At 54.4% G+C, this 19,994-nt stretch overlaps 5 protein-coding genes across 5 annotated transcripts; 3 read left to right on the top strand and 2 right to left on the bottom strand.

Annotated features, from left to right (window-relative positions):
* Window positions 1-1,697: 1,697 nt before the first annotated feature.
* On the top strand, window positions 1,698-3,540 carry J7T55_011228 (cytochrome p450; the record flags this gene model as incomplete). Its single annotated transcript, XM_053133110.1, has 4 exons — window positions 1,698-2,063; window positions 2,162-2,252; window positions 2,338-2,406; window positions 2,507-3,540. The coding sequence occupies 4 exons, from the start codon at window positions 1,698-1,700 to the stop codon at window positions 3,538-3,540; spliced, it is 1,560 nt and encodes a 519-aa protein (XP_052988901.1).
* Window positions 3,541-5,877: 2,337 nt separating this feature from the next.
* J7T55_011229 (uncharacterized protein) lies at window positions 5,878-6,919 on the bottom strand (the record flags this gene model as incomplete). Its single annotated transcript, XM_053133111.1, has 2 exons — window positions 5,878-6,644; window positions 6,727-6,919. The coding sequence occupies 2 exons, from the start codon at window positions 6,917-6,919 to the stop codon at window positions 5,878-5,880; spliced, it is 960 nt and encodes a 319-aa protein (XP_052988902.1).
* A 4,496-nt stretch (window positions 6,920-11,415) lies between these two features.
* Window positions 11,416-13,446, top strand: J7T55_011230 (uncharacterized protein; the record flags this gene model as incomplete). Its single annotated transcript, XM_053133112.1, has 2 exons — window positions 11,416-11,896; window positions 11,954-13,446. The coding sequence occupies 2 exons, from the start codon at window positions 11,416-11,418 to the stop codon at window positions 13,444-13,446; spliced, it is 1,974 nt and encodes a 657-aa protein (XP_052988903.1).
* Window positions 13,447-14,765: 1,319 nt separating this feature from the next.
* J7T55_011231 (uncharacterized protein) lies at window positions 14,766-16,771 on the top strand (the record flags this gene model as incomplete). The annotated part of the gene is made up of 2 exons (XM_053133113.1): window positions 14,766-16,088; window positions 16,139-16,771. The coding sequence occupies 2 exons, from the start codon at window positions 14,766-14,768 to the stop codon at window positions 16,769-16,771; spliced, it is 1,956 nt and encodes a 651-aa protein (XP_052988904.1).
* Window positions 16,772-17,055: 284 nt separating this feature from the next.
* J7T55_011232 (uncharacterized protein) lies at window positions 17,056-18,928 on the bottom strand (the record flags this gene model as incomplete). The annotated part of the gene is made up of 3 exons (XM_053133114.1): window positions 17,056-18,232; window positions 18,297-18,381; window positions 18,454-18,928. The coding sequence occupies 3 exons, from the start codon at window positions 18,926-18,928 to the stop codon at window positions 17,056-17,058; spliced, it is 1,737 nt and encodes a 578-aa protein (XP_052988905.1).
* Window positions 18,929-19,994: the final 1,066 nt, after the last annotated feature.

Consider the following 19,994-nt stretch of genomic DNA (forward strand, 5'->3'; position numbering starts at 1 on the left):
AAGAGGTCATCTAGTACCTGTGTAGAAACTAATGTGCCGGCATGCGGTAATGAGAATCTTGGGAACTTACCCGCTGCTAATGGTGAGGCCGGGGCTGTGTCTAGGAGACCTTGAATGGTGATTGTCAGGTGGAATACTAGTATGTTGGACAATTGATATTATTGATTTGCCCTCTCTAATTTCAGGAGGCTGGTGGCTTTCGATAGGCAGGAAACAGAAGTGAGGTTGAACGTGTCTGTTCATTTCTTATTCGGCACATCCTCGAAGGACGCTTCTCGCTTCATTTCCATACGTGTCCCTTTTCATTCATCCGCAGGGTCCTCATCCCGGATGCCTTGGGACACATTGATGTTCTGCTGCGAAATTCCGATCCTCCATGACGCTCATAGCCGCGTCCTGTCATCGTCGGGTAGCACCAAGACATGTGCATCATCCCATACTGGAATCGACGCATGCGGTGCACGTTACTTCTGAAAAAAGAATTCCTTGCCTTGAACTCAAAATTTACCCAATTTAAACCACTCTTCTATCGATATACTGTAAATCTTAAAAAATCCTGATCTGTCTCGGAAGGTCTGAGATAAAACACAATGGGAGTATGTTCGAGCCTACGTTACGCACTCAAACGTCGGTGTACCCAGCGTATATTGTCTCATGCCAGCATGGCTTTCAAATTGCTTGGGGTCCTTGAGATAGGTGCTTTTGCTTTAGTAGGTCCAATTTGAGTCATGGATAAAGGCTTTGAACGAACAATCTAATTTGAGGGATGACACTGTTGATCCCAGAACTATGCATTGGTCACTGGCCGCTGTCTTTCAAAACGTAATCTACGACGAGCGGTGGTGGTGTATGAACTTTGAGTTGCTCATTGAGGGTGCTCTGATGGATAAATCGAACGTGTGGCACAAAATGCGTCCCTATTTGGAGCATTCTGTGGATTTGCATTTTTCACACAAATCAGGTCCATGGATTTATCGCCTTTGTTCTTCGGGAGCTTCATAGACGGTCGTTGATGTAGCCTTCTCCAGCGCTCGTCAGCACGAATTTCTTGTAACTATAGGACCGGCACGGCTATTAAGGCCGGAACTCTGGATAGGTACTGAGCGCGTACTCCCTCTGATGTCTCGATAAACGACGTGCACAGCTATTGCGCTGGCAAAGTCGGAAGGACGCATAGATTTCTGGCTCAGTCACAACCGCAGCCGAAGCAAAGAAAATACTGAACATGCCATGTGGGTTGACGGGCGTTCCTCGGCCTCCGGCACCTAACATGTTCCCGAAGACCCGCGTAGACGGGGCGTTTCAACCATAGCGTGCAGCTGTTGCATCGGAGAGCCGCAGCACGAGTAAGCTACCAAGTACACGTATAGTGGCCAAGAGCCGCCCATGCAGCAGCTTGGGTGGATCCCCTCTTGGGACCTCACCACCGCATAAACTGCCAGCGGGCTTTTAGATGATCCCGAAAGCATTGGCCATACAACGAGCATTAAGTCGCAGAGGTAGGTGGAGACCCCTATAGTGCTATGCAACAAATCTCCAATATATGACCGCCTCTTTTCCTTAGAGAATCGATGGGATGCAATCATTCAACCTAACTTCTCCGTCATCTTTGACGGGTTTTGGGACAAAAATCTAACACCTATTGCTAAACCCACAACGACAAATCTTCATCTTCCAGTCTAATTGCGCCTGCCACCATGGCCGCGCGACTTGCAAATCCAGACCCAATAGGGGCAGGCTTTCCCCTCTCGGCTCCCATAGACAAGCCCTTCGTATATACTGTTACGGCCTTTCTCTTCGTCCTGGTGGTGTACGCCCTGCAAGACAGCAAGGATGACCTTCCCAGGCTTAACCCCAAGAAGCCTTTCGAGCTCACGACGCGTCGGCTGCTGGCAGAATATCTCGCCAAGGGCAAACAAATGTTAATTCAGGGCCGAGAAACGTACGGACAGAAGCTGTACCGGCTGTACTCGGACTTTGGCGATGTGATCGTGTTACCTTCAGAGTTCATGCAGGAAATTCGGAACAACGCATCACTGTCATTCCTGGAGAAAGCTAAACATGTAAGTATGCCTCGAACGAAGCCGATGCCCGCCTAGTAGACCTCAGATTCAATTGTGTGAAGGCCCTCGAGACTCACCAGACTTCTCTCTCTTCCTAGGATGCCCACGGCGATATTCCTGGATTTCAGCCCTTTGACCTCTCGAAACAGACCGTCAATGTGATCAACAGAAACCTGACCAAGGCGCTTGGTGAGTTTGTGGTTACCCCCGTCCTGAATAGCCTCGAGACAGCGGGCTTGAAATCCTCCAGCTAATCTTGCACGCACACGTGAAGCGAAGCTCACTATGCCCTTGTCACAACAAGCGACTACGGGACTGCAGCAGCTCCTCTCAGACTCTCCAGGTAAGGCTCTTCTCTTCTCTTTCTGTATTACATGTTTTTCCCCCTTCTTCGCCAGATTCTCCTCTTATCGCTGGACAACAACTCTCTCTGACACAAACAGAATGGCATGAAATCACGGCACATGTTGAGATCGCCAGGCTCGTGTCGCGGATGTCGACAAGGATTTTCATGGGCGAGGAAATGTGCCGCAACGAGGAGTGGGTCGGCGCAGTCTCCGACTACACCCGCATCGCCTTCGACACCGCCAACATGCTGCGCACCTGGCCCGGCTTCATGCGGCCGATCGTCCACTGGTTCTTGCCCTCGTGCCAGGAGGTGCGCGCCAAGTTGGCTGTGGCGCGCCGGATCCTCCAGCCGGTGGTCGAAGAGCGCAAGGCGCTCAAGGCAGAGGCGCTCGCCCGGGGTGAGACGCTGCCCGTGTTCGACGACGCCATGGGCTGGTTCGAGAAGGAGTACGGCCCGGATCACGACCCCGTCAACTTGCAAATCATGCTGTCCATCGTAGCAATCGATACCACTACCGACCTGCTCCAGCAGACGATTCTCCAGATCGCCCGCCACCCTGAGGTCGTTCAGCCCCTCCGCGACGAGGTCGTCGAGGTCCTGGGCAAGCAGGGGCTCAAGAAGACGTCTCTCTACAACCTCAGGCTGATGGACAGCGTCTTCAAGGAGGCGCAGCGGCTCAAACCCATCCTCATCGGCATCCGGCGCTCCGCTCTGGCCGACGTCAAGCTGTCCAACGGCTTCGTCATCCGCAAGGGCCAGAAGATCATTGTCGACACCACCAACATGTGGGACAGCAGCAGCTACGAGGACCCCGCCAAGTTCGACCCCTATCGCTTCATGCGCTGGCGTGACGAGCCCGAGAAGGAGAACTTTGCCCACCTCGTCAGCACGAGCACCTTGCACATGGGCTTCGGCCATGGCGAGCACGCTTGTCCCGGCAGATTCTTCGCCGCTAACGAGGTCAAGATCGCGCTGGCCCACTTGCTGATGAAGTATGACTGGAAGCTCCCCGAGGGTCACGACCCACAGGACGTCAACGTGGGCAGCGGCATTGTTGTCAACCCGGGGCTGAGGCTGCTCGTCAGAAGACGCCGTGAGGAGCTCGACCTTGACTCGCTCTCGGAGTAGGCTGGAGGCTAGTGAGACTACGGATGGGTTGCAAGGAGGCCAGCGGCGGCCGTAAATTTCTGTTTTTTTTTCTTTTTCTTTTAGCGCACCGGAGGCATTTGGTCAAGTTTGGGGCTAGGACAGATGCAACCATGCCGCTCAGCTCAGCCCTGGTGCTAGAACCGGCGGAGTTTTCGACCATGGTTATGATGATCTCGAGCGACAACGTAGCCAACATGACTACGGGCAGCGTGGTCCAGTCGGGCTGGATGACTAGCGATATTGTACATGGTTAACCAGTCGCCCGTGTGGATTACGACATGCAGCTGCACGCCGAAGTTGTTGCGGAGCTGTCCTACTGGGTGATGCCAACGATACTCTTCATAGCCGATGACTATTTGCTCTGTAGAAGGACGGGCTTGGTCAAAATCCCACGATGCGTGCGTCAATGATTCGACAGACCAATTTTTGGAATTATTTTCCATAAATATCAAGCAATAGGGATGACAGCAATACCCCGGCTATGCACAGTAATGTACTCCATGAGGAACAGATCAAGACCCCTATCAGCCATCCATCTGTCCCAGACTCACACGTTTTCGATTGTCTGCAGGGCGTTGGGGCATTTTCAGCCTAGTGAACGCAGAAGATGAAGATGCTGAATACGATTGTACACAATGGGTGACATTTCTATAAATCACCCAATTGATTGTCTTGATAACCCACTGAAGCGAGTGAGGTCGAACCTCGAGTGACGGATGCCCCTTCGCCACTAAATTTGGGATAGAGATGTAATCTCCCAGCCTCGAACTCCTTGATCAGCACAATTCAGTAAAGCGACACAAACACATCAGCAATTACGCGGCACACGACGGTGAGACACCACCTGGGGTAGTCAAAGCACAAATAAAGTTACGCTTCATGCAACATGCATTTGTGGTGGCTTATGTCGGTCTTGGCGTCGACATCCTCATCGTGATCAGAATCACAACAACAACGATTCTCGGCAAAAGGAGACCGGCAAACGAATCAGGTAGTATAAGGGGAGATAGCGATTAGGTGACAGTACGGATGTTAGAATGAGTCCAAAATGGAAATGCAGTCATCGAGACTTCAACGTTCGAAGACAATGGCCCATTGACTCATTGCTTGCGTTCCTTACCGGCCGTCAATCATACTCGTGAGCACAGCGTGGAGCAAGGTCTTTGACTTGCTACAAGGCAGTCAATCGAGACGTCATGTATACACAATGATGTTGATAAGCGCTCCTGAGGCAGTGACTTGCCCGGATCGTGAAGATGAAACGAAGGAATAGAGGGTCCAGAGGCAGATCACGAGCAGACAAGCCTGGCAGGCCACCGCAGGCAAAGCCATCAACCGACATGCAACCAGAGCGAATCCATCGCTGAGCATTTATGGACCATTCCTACACACATTGTATCAAACAAAACCCCAAGTATTCACTACCTGCTGACCGTCAAATGCATTGGTCTGATCGGCCACACGGAGTGGAACCTGACCTTGGTCTGGTCGCCATCCTCTGGCAGGTATTGACTGCCCAATGCAGCATCGAAACACCTCCTGAGCCTGAACGGCCTCCTTTCAACCGTTTCGCTGACCGTCGTGATGCTGACCGTGAGACTCCATGTTTGTCCAACAGACCGGAAGGAGGGAGAAACTCAAAGAAAGGATGCATCTCATGAGACCCACTTGATTGCGCAAGCAGTTCAGCTTGGGAGTGGGCAGTCAACAATAGTTACGCGGCTCCCATGACTGATGTTTCCTCATTGGCGTAGAAGTCGGATGTTCTTGAGGTTCACTCTTGACCAATGCTTCCGACCTTCGCGCTCGCCGACAATCGAAAGTCCGGTCGGCCCGCTCTAGAGCAGTCTGGAATGAAAACACTCTTAGCCGACTCCACTGGTGTGTGGATCTAACGATCTGGGATGGCTCAATGGGCGGAGGATTGCGGAGTGGGCGCTACTGAATGGGGGCCAAATCATCGTTAGATTAGTAGCCGGCGGCTAGCGAGAACGCGTAATTGTCACTCTTGAGCAATTAAAGAAGTTTTGTGAAAATCAGATGTACTTGAATAATCTATGTACAGATAATTGCTGCCCAAGTCAACAATGGGAGCTTTTTGAATGCAAGCGAGGAAATTTCCTCATGAAACCCCCGAATGTGTTCGCAAGTTGGCCCAGATGCCATTTGCTTGATGTCCACCAAAGTCCCAAACGCCCTCAAGTAAACCAAGTATACTCAGTATATGTGTATGATATCATTAACCCAAACCCCGTAAATCAAACAATGGTATCAGATGCACTACTCTAAGCGACAACGCCAGAGAAGACGAGTTCTCTAAGAAGTCAACATGCCCATGAGGACGTAGCACACAAAGCCCACGACGACCCACCACATGAGCAGGCGCATGACGACGTTCATCATCTGCATCCTGTTCCTCCTGCGGCTGCGGCTGACAAAGTCAGAGCTGTCATTGACGTTGGGGAACTTCTGGGCCTTGGGCACGCGCTCGCCCAGGAAGTTGCAGAGCGGCTCCCAGCCCTCCTGGACGCGGAACTCGAGCAGGCGGTCAGGGTTCTTGCCGTCGTCGGTGGCGAGGCGCACACACTTCTCGTAGTGGCGGCGGTAGACTTCCTTGCCGCGGTGGACAAAGTCACCCTCGAAGAAAGTGTCGAAGAACATCTTGAGCATGGGCTGGTACATCTGGGCGGCCCAGGACCCGGACAGGCCGAAGGGCAGCACCGTGTTGCCCAGCATGCGCAGCTCCGGGTCGGTGGCGCGCCAGTAGACGGTGGGAATCGTCGACTTGTGCCATGAGTCCACGTCACGGCCCGTCAGCACCACTTTGGCCTCTGGGTACACCTCCATAAGCTCCTCGGCAAAGGCGCACGCAGGCCAATCGCACACGGCCTGGCAATTGCCCAGAAGCTGGTCCCAGAACTCGCGGGTGCGAATCGTGCCCGCAGGCAGGGGTGATTTCTCAGGGAAGTACTTGGCCACGAGGGCGTCGTGCCACAGCAGGGCGTCTGGTGGGTTCTCGATGGAGGCGCACATCATGTGGTAGGTCTCAACGTAACCGAGATGTTGCATTGCCGCGCGCATAGCTGTGAAAATTGGGTTAGTATCCACCGTTGGACAACAGGAGTCTGATATCTGGGATATAGGCAGAGTGAGAGATTTGCTTACAAGCTGTGCCTGTTCTTCCCACCGCCAGCAGCAGGACCTTCATTGGAACTGTCCTCTTGCGTCCCCGCTTGTCCACGTCGGTGTCTTTTGTGAAGATGTCTGTGATGGGCTTGCGGGAGTATGTGTCGGCATAGCAGGGCAGCTTGGCAACCTCCTGCCCTGTCTTCTCTGTTTGTGGAACCTCTGTATACATTGTGATGGTGGTTTATGGGGTGTTTGGGTATCTTGGAAGAGGTTTGAGATGATGAGTAGACTTGAAAAGTCGCTAAGGAAGGATGATGAATTGAAGAATACTGTCAACGAGTGTATGTCTGGTCAATGGTTTTGCACCAGAGTATGCAATGATAGAATGGCGTCTAGAGATGCTCGATCCGCCTTTGTACGTCGATGTCTAAGAGACAGAGAGAAGATATAAGCTAATGAACCATGGACTTGATGGAGCATCGAGAAGGAGGACCAGGAGAGTTAAGAAGTAGTCAGGTCCACCAACGGACATGAACAAGGGGGTCAGGAGAGAATGGAGATCGGCCAAGTGGGTCCCATATCCATTTTGTTTCCTTGCGGCTCGAGGGTCAAGAGGCTTGGTCCTGCTGCGTATGTACACTCTGCAATCCCAGTCCATCCCTGAATATCAACGTATCGCCTCGTACGGGAAGGCGTGGACTCTGCGTGCGGCAGTGGCTGCATGCTGATATTGAGCTCCCGTTCGTGCCCAGGATCCAGCTCTCACGGCCGGACACAGGGCTGTGTATTCAGGCTGGATATCCTGGACGCGGGCGACGATAGTTGCGCCACCAATATACCACCACTGTAGACGTATTTTATCTGAGCCGATGTGATTGCGTTGATCCTGTGGGAATTGTCCCCATGACAGAAATATCTGGCGGCCTCACTCGCGCGGGCAAGAAACGTTATCAGTGCGATTATTCGAGTCAATGCACGATATTGTACCGTGGCTGCAAAATGCTTAGACCACTAGCGTCATCGTCTGATATCTGGAGTCGCTAGACACAGACTCTGAATGCCGACCAGTGTGACCCTGGGCCTCTACCTTTCACGGTGGGAACCGCCTCAAGTTGTCGGGCCGGCACTCGATTCATTGAACCCCATAGTCTCCTTACCTTCCCCTGAGATGAAGAAAATGGGATGTCGCGTTGAAACTTAGCCCGGCTTGGGCGTATTGGTCTGTGGCCACGGCCTTGACCCAGCAGGCTGACGAACAAGACTAGCTCGAGTCTGTTCCCTCTTCTCAAGTTGATTGCAGAAGGGTTCCAGAAGCCACATTTGCAAATTCGCCGCTTGTGAGTGGGTCTGCGGGTTGTGGGTACCATTTCCTAGTATGGAATCTCGGAAGTCGGGGATAGACTGACAAGAGTGGTTGGTGGTGGGAATCGAATTTGGCCATAAACCGGCTTCCAGACTGCCAAGACTTTTGATATATGAGACGGCTCGCCATCCAACTGGACCTTTGTATGTGATTGAGTGAAAAGAATTCTCCGGGGTGTGACCAGGACGATCATGACCAACACTCACCCTCGAATAGGAAGCCTGCCCACTGGCTTGCCATTGACCTCGAAATTGCATCGACAATTCACCTGTTTCGGGGGAATGAGCGGGAGGTTGAAACAAATTCCCACATTGGACCATCTTGGACCATAATTGAAACCTCGATCTTTTTTTCGCGAGACCCCATCCACTGGGTAAGATCGAAAATGGCCTTGTCATCGTCATCCAGTCGTCAAAAATTCCACCCGGAATGGACGACTCTGATCTGTAGAGGGCCTGATACCCCGGACCTTGACAGGAACTGCCCGATCCACTTCAAGGCCAGGGGCCTACGTAAGCCCCTGCGTGAGTGCTACTGCGTAGCATTGAGGCTGAACCTGTCGACGAGCCGACCTCGTCCCAAACCCACGTCTGCTGTCGCGTTCAAGCCTGTCTCGTCCTCGAGCCCGATTTTGACAGGCCCATCCCGTGCCCTCGGGACACCAGGGACACATGGCCCAGCCCCGGAGCCGGAGGCCTGCATACATAATTATGGTAACCTCTGTGCATGGCATCCAGGCCATAAACCGTCTGGAGACAAGTCGTCATAGGCATGAGACGACCACCCACCACCACGCGCTGCCATACACGCGTCTTTGCTCGTAAATACGACGGGCGGTCAGTCGTTGCCCTTCAAGGAAGCGCCCCCGACGGCCGAGCATTTCCGGCCCCCGGCTCGCATCTCTGACTGATGAAGGAAGCTGCGGAAGTTTGCTGCTACACAGTACATGGCGGATATTTAGCCTGTCATTTCGCTTGGCTGCCGCATTTCTTGGCGGTCGATCAACAACTGCTGATGAAAGATACCGTACTATGGTAGGTGCAACGGCTGAACGGTCGATGGTTTGTCGCAGATACGCAGTAGCCCGAGTAGCCTGATAGCGCGGCAGAAGGGTGTGCACACCAGGCTGGCAGGGGGGCCACCTTGTTATGATAGGGCTGTGAGGTTTCAGCGGCTCGCCAATGGTCGTGCAGACAACAGGTGTCGCCAAGGCCCGCTGCCTCCGTTCATCCCAAGCACAGCCAACTAAGGCAGGAGACGGCCTCTGCATTGACTTTCACTGTCAATCCCAAGCTCCAGTCATCAAAAGCTTGACCTTCCGACCTTCCAATTCCGCCATCGAGGCGAGCTTGACTGTGACATGAACTGATGGATTGGCTGGCGAGAATGTTTCAAAGAGGGAGCACGCCCGATTCCCGGCATCATCCATAGATGGATCCATAAGATGGACCCCATCTACAGATAGAGAGATCGACGACCTCCTGATTGCTGCTGATCGTCGTCGTAGGCGCCTGCCAGCCTGCCAAAGCCGCCCGCCTGTCACCTGCAGAATCCAGGAACCAAGGACGCCACAGTGAAACGGCAAATGTAAAGCGGCAGCCGACCCGACAGCCCTGATACCGCATGAGTGGGCCAAACCGAGTCCCGGGCTGCCGCCGTGCATATCAAGATTGATCGGAAGGCCGGTAAGCGCGAATCAGGGGGTCCCATTTGTGGAAACAAAAGGGGAGAACATGGAGGACTGCAACCCAGGCTCGTGGTTGCACACTCCAGATACGCGGTCCTGCACATCTCGGGCTCGTCTTGGACATGAATAAGTCAATCAGCCGTTCTTGGGTTGACTGCACTGCATTTCTGCCAACGGAAACAACTGGCTTGGCCGCCGGCCAGCCGGCTTGGCTCACGACACGAACATAATGCCCAGGTGTTTGGGGATTATCACCCAATTCCAAGAATCTGGGTCTGCACCTTGTTCTGTTTCTATTGTAGGTTGGGGGTCGCAAGACATCACGACTCAAAGCTATGACGGCTGAATGGCTTCGCCTGTCAACGGGATGTGGCGCTCCGCTAGATGGACAGCCGATTATCAGATGCAGTTCGCGGTGTGGCATGTAAAGTGGCTGGTACCGAGGCTAGGCTTCGTCATTGTGCGGGTTCGGGTGTCTCTTGTTTTTTTCTCTCTTCCCTTTCCCTCGCGCATAGACGATCAAAAAGGAAACGGGGCGGAAAAGAGGGTCCTGTTAACAACCCACGCAACGCGTAATGCCCTTCCCCTCTGGGCCAGATCTTGGTTGATCTGGCCCGCGGGCAGGACAGGTAGAGTCGCAGGATGAAAGACAACTCTCAAGTGAGTGCGCGGCCGATGACAAGTTCGGCTTCGAGTATGGCCTACTGTTGTCTCATGCGGTGGCTTCCTGGTCATCGCCAGGAGGGCTCAGTGGCCAGGGACGCTTGACAGGCCCGCTGCTGTCCTGCACTGGACGCAGTTGATATCGTCATCTTGTTCTGCTGCCCATTCAGAATCTGGAGTACCCGGTCCTGTTTCCTCCACTGCCATACTCGGCCATGCGAGTGGATGGCAGCAGCCGGGTCCTGTGGGGAATTGCAGTCATTTTCTCCGGTGGAGCCTTTTCTGGCAGTGGGACCGACGACCGAGGAGAGGAGGGCATTCCCACTCGGGAAACCAGGGTGGTCGATCATCGGTGATCCAGGGTGACAACCCGGGTCAGGGGTATACGCTCAGATACTCTACCCTCCCTGTCTACAACAAGGCCCTGGTTCCCTCCATTGCACCTGTTCCCATTGTTTTCTGATTGTTTTCATCTGGTGACCCTGATTATCATCCGGCCGTCTCGCCAGGGATTGACTGAGATTGATTGCCCGTCAGCCAACATCCCGGTGGCCCAGTATTTCCACGCAGACTGTGGCTTGTCAAGTAAGTACACGCAACTTTGCCGCTGTCGACGTCGATTTGTGCTCCGCCTGAACATTGCCTTCCAACCCTCCATTTCTATTTCCAGCCATCCTGCTTTTGTGCATTCCGAGTTGTCTTTTCAAAACATCTCTGCCGTCAATATTCTCGGCCCGTCACTCATTCACCCATTCTCATACCATTCTACCACACTCACTCACCCACTGTTCAACGTTTTCCAAATCTGTTTCCTTTTTTGTTATCAACCGGCATTATCCCCGATATTACTGCACAATTCACTGAACATACACAGTATCATCAGACGATATCTGACCAAACGTGAAGGATAAGAGGGAAGCATCAGCAGTTCCGGAGGAGAGCATCCTCATACTATATCAATCAACACCATAATCAGCCAGAGCAGGAGGAGCAGGCTCCCACACTGACTATCATGGCACAACAAACAACCCCAGCTCACTCACAACAGAGCGAGCTAGCACCACCGGGCCAATTTGATATCATGGACGAATCCATGAACGAGAAGGGAGAATTCGGGAGCGAGGCAGACTTCGACACATTTCTGAATCAAGAACATGCGAGGAGAGCCGTCTCACCTGGGGTTGCGTCATCATCCTCGTCTGTCACAATCTTCGACCCAACAAGTAGTCCGAACCGTGAGAGGTATTTCGACTCGGAAGATGATCTTGCAAAGGACAGTGCCCCGTTCCTGTCTCGAGATCTCGAGAAAGATGAGTGCAAGAAGGCTAAGCCGGAGCACGTCACCTGGATGTCTCTGCCTCACAAGGGCCAGCTGCTCATCTTGTTCATGTGCCGGTTTGTGGACTTCTTGCAGGTGGCGAGTCTGCAGGCCTATGTTTTCTATCAGCTGAAGCACTTGGCCGAGCAACGGACAATTCAGACTGGCGGCGCAGGTATGGCAAAGAAAACTCCTGACCCGTAAGCTAATGCCTTGTGCTAACTTCACACAGAAGCAATCCTCTCCGACTCTCAAATATCAGCACAAGCCGGTCTCCTCACCGGATGCTTCACCGGCGCTCAAGTCCTGACCGCCATCGCCTGGGGCAAGGCTGCCGACTCATCGAGATGGTGGGGAGGTCGCAAGATGGTTCTTCTGATCGGTACCCTGGGGACGGCCATCGGCTGCTTCGGATACGGATTTTCGCAGAGCTTCGCTGCTGCCATGGCGTGGCGTATCTTCTCGGGCTCCGTCAACGGCCTGGTCGGCATCATCCGCACCATGATTTCCGAGATCACCGTCGAGAGGAAGTACCAATCCCGGGCGTTCCTCATCCTGCCCATGAGCTTCAACGTCGCCGGCATCCTCGGCCCCATCATCGGCGGCTGGCTGGCTGCTCCCGCCATGACCCTCCCCGGTTGGTTCGGCCCCGGCGCCCCTTTCCACTCGTCCATGATCGAGGCATACCCTTTCGCCCTGCCGTCGATCATGAACGCTGTCTTCCTCTTTGTCACATTCCTCGCTGTCTTCTTCGGCCTGGAGGAGACGTCCAAGAGCAAGAAGAACTCTTTCGACCCAGGCCTGTACGCCGTCGCCCGCGCAAAGGCCTTTGTGCTGCGCCGGCCCCTCGACTACGTCTACCACTCGCGCACCGGCTACTCTGAGCTTCGCCTCGACGAGAAGTCCGAGAACCCGCAGCCCGCCGTGGTCGCCCCCAAGAAGCGCAAGACACTGCCCTTCAGTCGCCTGTGGACCAAGAACGTCATCTGCACGTTATTATCGCAGGCCTTCTACGACTTCCACCTCGGCGCCTTCACCAACATCTGGTCGCTGTTCCTGTCGTCTCCCCGCCCTGGCTTCGCGCCCGCCCGCGTCGACTCTGCCATGCCAACCGCCTCGGAGATCGAGTCTCGCGGGCTCGGCAAGCGCAACCTGCTGTGGTTCGCTGGTGGGCTAGGCATGCCGGCGTCGACGGTCGGCAACGCAACGTCGATCCTCGGGGTCCTGGGCATGCTGCTGCAGGTGGTCATGTACCCACCGGTGCACGCACGCCTGGGCACGCTGCGGTCGTTCCGCTACTTCCTCATCATCTTCCCCGTCGCGTATCTGCTGGCGCCGTTCCTGGCCGTCATGCCGCAGTCCACCGCCGAGGACGGCACCACCACGACGTCCACCGTCCTGTGGTTCGGCATCGTGTTCATCCTCTTCCTGCACACCTCGGCCCGCACCATGACCCTGCCCGCCAGCATCATCCTGCTCAACAACTGCAGCCCTCACCCATCCGTGTTGGGCACCATCCACGGCATCGGCCAGTCCGTCTCGGCGGGCTTCCGCACCGTGGGACCCATCGTCGGCGGCTACTGGTACGGCGTCGGGCTGGACTGGGGCATGGTCGCCTTCAGCTGGTGGGCCGTCGGTGCTGTTGCTGTTGGGGGCTGGATCTCGAGCCTGATGCTGTACGAGGGCAGCGGCAAGGAGATCGAGCTAGAAGACGATGAGGAGTGAAGTGCATGCTTGCGAAGCAAGTCAAATGGGTTCTTTCTTTTGTGGATTCTTCGGGATAGGGTTTATTGATGTCATGACTTTCAGTGTACATATAAACACACACTTTTGCCCTGGACGGTGTAGATATAGCATAGCGAGATTCTTATAATACCATTGTAGTATTAGACCAGTCGGACCGTCTTATTCCTTGTGACTTGACCGCATTTCACAAACACGAATTCGAACTGGAACCTGGGGTCCCGACTCATCCGTCGAAGCTTTTGGTCATGCATCTCGGCAACATTGACGATCAGCGTGCCGATCCTCGTGGTCGTGTCTTGACTAATGCGGCTCACGAGTCTGAACATGAGTCTGAACATACGGTAGTGAGACCAGTCGTTGGGCTTTCTTGCTTTTTCTAAACTCAATGCTCACAGCTGCAGAGCCTCAACTGTTCCGAGGATCAGCCAGATTAGCCAGACCAGCCGCCGAATATTCCTAAAGCATGGTCACGCGAGCCGCTAGTAGGCGATAGGCCATCCTCTCAGGCAGATTAGCATGCAGTCATGCGGCGCATAATGGCACCTTCGGCCCTTTCTCCTCACGGACACCCTCCCATCCCTCCTGGCAAATGCCCAAAGAGGCCTCAAGACGATACTGCGGTAGACTTACCTTCCCGTTGGTGCATCGCGTGGCCGCAAGCGGATCGGTATCATCCTGTTCCCCGTCCAAAAGCCCCGCCATATATCATCACTTATCGCCGATTTATCACCACGGATCCGCAAGGGTCCCGGGGTCGAGACCTCGGTGCTGGCCGGCCAGTCACCAATCAACAGTACAGCTGGACAGCTGGACAGGCCCTCTTGCCCACATGCGCCTCTCATCGCGGCCCCAGGTGGAGCTGACAAGCGGTGACCAGCTGGACAAGCTCACCATCATCCTGCAGGACACTCTGTGCCAAGCACGAGACGAGTCAGGGGTCTGGAGGGCGATCAATTGCGAAGAAAACTTTCTCGCCGTTTCCAGCAACGCAATGCTGTGGTTTACCTGGCTTTTTTGCTCACGACGCCGAAGCCCACACTCATGGTTCTTGGCAGGCTTTGATTTTGATTTTGTTGTTTTTCCGCCCTAGATTTGTTGCAACTCGTTGATTAGATTCTAGAACAGGCAAAAAGGGACACAAAAGGCTCGGCAGATCGATTCATGGAGTGATCGACGTTGCACTCTTGCTGGCACCCCGGGCAGGTTCTTGTTTTTGCGGAGGTGGCAGTGCTGGCTTAGGGTCGAGTTTTGTGCCTGAGTTGCCGAGTTGCCGTTGGTAATAGGCCAGCTAGGGCAGAATGTTTGGGGAGAAGGACCCTCACCGCTCAGACCTCTTCATCTTCGACACCGACGCGCTCGAGAACGACGTCCTGCTGCATGATGGGGTCTCTCACTTGAAGTATCAGGAATATGCGGTCTTTGCCAAGGACTCCGACTACGCCAGCACGATCCAGTCGTCCGAGACAGACCATGACCGGCCCTTTCTCAAGCACATCGGCCAGTGCATCGTCAGCGAAGATGGCAATGGCGACGAGTTATTTTATCAGGCCATGAAGGAGGACCAGTCCGTCGATATCCAGGGCAACTGGGGCCCTAAGTGGAAGGGCTCGCCACACCTGCTGCAGGGCAGAGTGAGGCAGGTTATCTGCCACCGCCGAACGAACTATAAGTCCAGCGAAGACATGAACCTGGACGGGCTGCATCTCACCAGCGCAGACTTCAATCTGATGGGCCTTCACCCAGCCACGCTGCAGTATGTGAGGCGCACGACCGTCGAGTCCATGTTCTGGGACCGACACCATGAGAAGCTCAGCATTATCATGTCCTTCCCGTCGGATCCGCGCGCACCATATGACTTCCTGTCGATGACACACAGCGTCTCCGACCGGATCACGACAATTCTCGTCAGGCAGTCTTTCGACGCGAACCAGCACACCGTCGAGGATCTGGACCAGTACGACAAGCGAATGCAAACCTGCAAATCGCATTGGGCTCACCCCTTGGTCATCCCAGTCATGCTGCTCCAGGTCCAGTTCGCATGGACAGAGCGGGCCGTGGCAGAAAACCACAGCGAGGTTGTAGCGGTGGAGAAGGACGTGAGCAACATGGCAGGGTTCGACGCCTTCGACGACACGGCACGGCGGCGGCGGACGAGCTCCTCGGGCGCGACACCAGGGCGGTACGGCGTGCCGCCGGGTCACCACCCCGGCGGCAGCAGCAACGGCAGCCAGACGGGGTCGGGCCAGCAGCAGCAGGTGTACAAGAAGTCGACGGAGCTGATGAAGAACGCGCACGACGTGCTCAAGCGCAGCATCCGCCTGCTCGACACGCTGAACTGGATGGACCGCGCCATCAAGATCCTGCTCGAGGCCGGCGATGCCCTCGACGACGTGCGTCAGGACTCTGACGGCCCCACTCCCAGCAGTGCCGTGTTCCCCACGCCACTGTCTGCGCGAGGCAGAGTTGGTACTGGGCTCTTGAAGGCGAGGATCCAGGAGGATCCGCTCACGGGCCATTGGCATGAGATTCGGCAGTATCTGGATGGGTTGCTGCAGCTATGCCTGTCGCTCAAGACTGACCGGACGATTCTGGAGATGAGATGTAAAGCTTTGGTGGATATTGTAAGTCGGCATGCTTACCTCAAGGTGATAATTATACTGACTTGACCTAGATCTACAGTAAAATGGCCCAAGAAGACAACAACCTCAACGCCCGGATGGCCGTGGCCTCATCACGAGATTCGTCCTCGATGAAAGCACTGGCAGTCATAACAGCCATATTTCTCCCGGGTGAATTCATGTCTTCCTTGTTCGGCATGTCCATCTTTGACTGGCAGCCCGGAAGCGACGACAGTAGCGGCGGTGGGGACGCAGTCGTCAGCTGGCGGTTTTGGATATACTGGTCCATCACCATCCCGCTGACCATCGGGATCCTGGTGTGCTGGCGGGCGTGGTGGGTCGGCCAGGACAGGTACTTCCGCAAGCACCTGTCCAAGGACCTGAGCGAGGAGAGGTACTGGACAGACGATAGAAAGCCGCGGGAGCTGGAGACGAGCTTCCTGCACGACTTCATATACATGTCTGTGCGGCGGGGGGAGTCTGTGGTCGAAGGTGGCACGGCCATGTTCCCGAGCTCGAGGAAGGGGTCCAGTTCGAGCGAAGAGGATGGAATCAAGTGGCTTCACAGGAGGAGCAAGACGCTGTCAAGTAGCGGACTGACTAGCCCGCCGCCAGCGTTCCGTTTGAGGCAGATAGCCTTTGAAGAGGTCGAGAAGGGGCGGAGGGCAAGCACGGGGCTTGTATAGAAGATAATACACCCTAGAGGTCAAGACAAAAAACTAGCGTTTGTTTATAGCCTCGGACCAAAGCTGCGTCTTTTTGACTCAGGTCTCGATTCGAGGCACCAAAGCTGTGCAAGTCTTTCAAATGTCAAACCGGAGAGCCAGTGTGATGTGGCAAGTATGTGAAACCCTATGAGCGTAGCAGTCTACTAACAATATTATGAACTCCATAGTGATGTATATGTGCTTCCCAAATGTCCCGGGACGACAAACAGAGAACCATGAAGAAACGAGAATTACTGCAGATCTCACTTGGCTGTTCCTCCGCTAGCAAGAGCCAGAATGGCCTCGCTCACTGCAGCAACATCCCCATCCTCGACATCCTGCAGCGCCTGTGCCAACGCCAGCGCAATCAGGAGCAAGCCTGGCGTTCCCCCAACCGCCTCCAGCGCGTCCATAACCGTAGGGCACAATGCATCCCTTACAGAACTCAGCTCAAACGCCGCCACGGTAGCATTGCCTTGCCCCAACACTACAGTCTGTGCCTCATCCTCGTCATCAGTCGGCAGCACTGGCCAGCCAAACTTCTCCTCGGCCAGCCCATTGTAAGGGTCCTTCGCAAACGCCGCCCACGCCGCCCTCATATACTTGCCCATGGCCGCTTCAGCCGGCGTATCAAGCTCGCCCAGCGACTCAGAAGTCCCAAACAGGGGGTTGAGCTCCGAGCCGTGGTAAGCGCCGAGCGTAGGGTCGACCGTGAGGCGCATGTTGGGGTAGTCCGCGACATACACGTACCGCCACGAAGGCACCTCGGGCGCCGCCTGCGCAATACTTTCCGCCGAGCTGGCCGTCGGGCAGCCGAAGAAGGCGAGCGTGTGCCAGTCCCAGTACGGCTTCGGCAGCACGAGCCCCTGCAGCGCGAAGTCGATCTCGAAGGAGCTGCCTTCGTCCGAGTTGCTGCCGTGCAGCCGCGGCATCTGCGCGAAGGCGCCCGCTGCCGTGAGCGTGGGGTAGTCGGAGAAGGCGGTCACGTTGTCGGCGGTCGGGGAGAAGGTGCCGAGCGCGGAGGTCGTTGCTGGGACGCTGGCGCTCGCAGCCAGCACAGCGTCGGCGGGCTGGGCGCGGACGCAGGCCACGGCTGTGCTGAGGTCTGAGGAGGTGGCATTGCAGCCTAGTAGGGTCGAGAGGGCCAGGAACGATGCAGTGGAGTTCGGCGATGGGATGCCGAAGCCGTCGGCTGTCCCGGACTGGGTAATCAGACCGTGGGCGATGGGGTCCGAGGCGTAGGCGTAGCCGTATGTCGAGATGGAGGTTGAGCCGGCAGACTGGCCGAAGAGGGTGATGCGTGTCGGGTCTCCTCCAAAGGCTGCTACGTTGTCGCGGGCCCATTCGATCGCCAGGCGCTGGTCCAGGAGGCCGGCGTTGGGCGCGACATTGGCTACCGAGGGCTCTAGACCAGGGAAGCCGAACAAATTGGTGCGGTAGCTGGGAGGAGTGGAGTTAGCATGACTGATGATGCTGAACATGTTCCGGAAACAAGCCTGCTTACTTTGTGGAGATTACGACGACGTCTTCATCATCGGCGAAGTACTGACCCGTCAAGAACGGATTGTGAGAAGAGCCTCCCTGGAATCCTGGAATTTATCAGCAAGAGAACTATCCAAGCATTTGAGTAACATAGGACTTCAACGCTTGAGTACACATACCGCCTCCGTGGATGAAAAACAAGACTGCTTTGGCCTTCTCTCCCACCTGCGGCTTCGTCCAGACATTGAGTGTAAGGCAGTCCTCGCCCATGGCGTAGCCCTGACTTTGAATTGTATCCAGATATTCTGCCGCGATCGATGTCAGGTGGTACCCCTCGGCCGTGAGTATGCTGTAATTGGCCGCCGCAGCATTTCTCATGCACATCAACCCATATGAGCTGGCATCGAATGGTTCGCTGGAGAGGTAAGGCTGAGGACCGGCGAACCGCAAGTCTCCAACTGGAGGTTGGGCGAAGGGGATGCCGAGATACTCTGATACCTCGGTTCGGTTTGCTGCTGCATGGCCCTGGATGATTCCGCTTGTCGTGTTGACCTGCTCTCCGACGCAGAAACTACGTGGGATGAGTGAAGCCTGAGCGTGGGAAATCATCAACGCAACTCCCAGCGCCTGCGAGGCAGAAAAAGAAGCTTTCATATTGGCGCGACCGTTGAAATACAGAACTATTAAACGAGTGATAGTGAAGCGCGCTTGTGAGCACGGATTGAAGAACTTTCGACAAGCAAGCAGTCAGAAAAGCTTCGGATATATATACCGAGAGCTACGGTCAGGGGTAGAAATGCTACAAAAGTCCGTTGGAATCGATGACATCGATCCCGGCTCGAGCCACAACGCGCGTCTGCGACATGTTCCTGTGGAGTGTGGAATACGAGGTTAAATTGCGAAAGACAGGCTTGCGATCCTTCCGCCAAAAGCACCTTGCAGCTGAACGCGCGAAAGCCACTAAGTACAGCACCGCCCCTTCTTATTGATACCTAAAAGAGAAAGACTTGAACAAATATTTGAGTGTCGTCAATTCTCAATGTTGAACAAAAAAGAAACATAATTCCACGCAAGAAGAAATATCATACGCAAGTATCCCCTGTAGTCAACTTACAACTTTGTTGGTTGAAAGTATCCAGGGTATTTTGAATCCGCTATCTTGAGTCCTCACCATGCCAATTTGGATACTGACAGAAAAAGGACAAAGCCATGTCAAAAGACAATTTAGAGTATGTTGCCTAGATAGTTGAGCATCCTCATGCATTCTTTGGAGCCTGGGTTTAAGGTATAATGTCTGCCTTATTCAAGTTGGTCCATAAAATCAGTTGTGTGCCTAAACTGGGTCATACTGTCATCGAGTGGATTCGGAATCCTTCAAACTTTCCTAAATACGAATTATGAGACATTCATATCATTTTTATGTATGTAAACCGTCTAAGTGTAGCAAATGATTTCGAATAGATCTAACTTTAAGACATGAAGGGCTTCAGCCGCCTCTTCAGTGTATTTTCATCAAGACCAAAGTATTTCTTGAGAGCACCAAGTCTCACCTCCTGAGCAGTTGATGCGTGGTCTTGACCTTCCAGAGCCCCCTTTCGTGCGTCAATTCAAATATTTACAAGCCAGGAAACGCCGTGCTTCAAACAGTTTTGAAGTTAATTAATTTACTCCCGCTAGAGTCATTGCATTGAATTCTGTAATTTGTTGGGCACCTGCGCTT

Source organism: Diaporthe amygdali (assembly GCF_026229845.1).
Source record: "Diaporthe amygdali strain CAA958 chromosome Unknown NODE_35_length_488319_cov_65_809586, whole genome shotgun sequence".
Classification (NCBI taxonomy): Eukaryota; Fungi; Ascomycota; class Sordariomycetes; order Diaporthales; family Diaporthaceae; genus Diaporthe; species Diaporthe amygdali.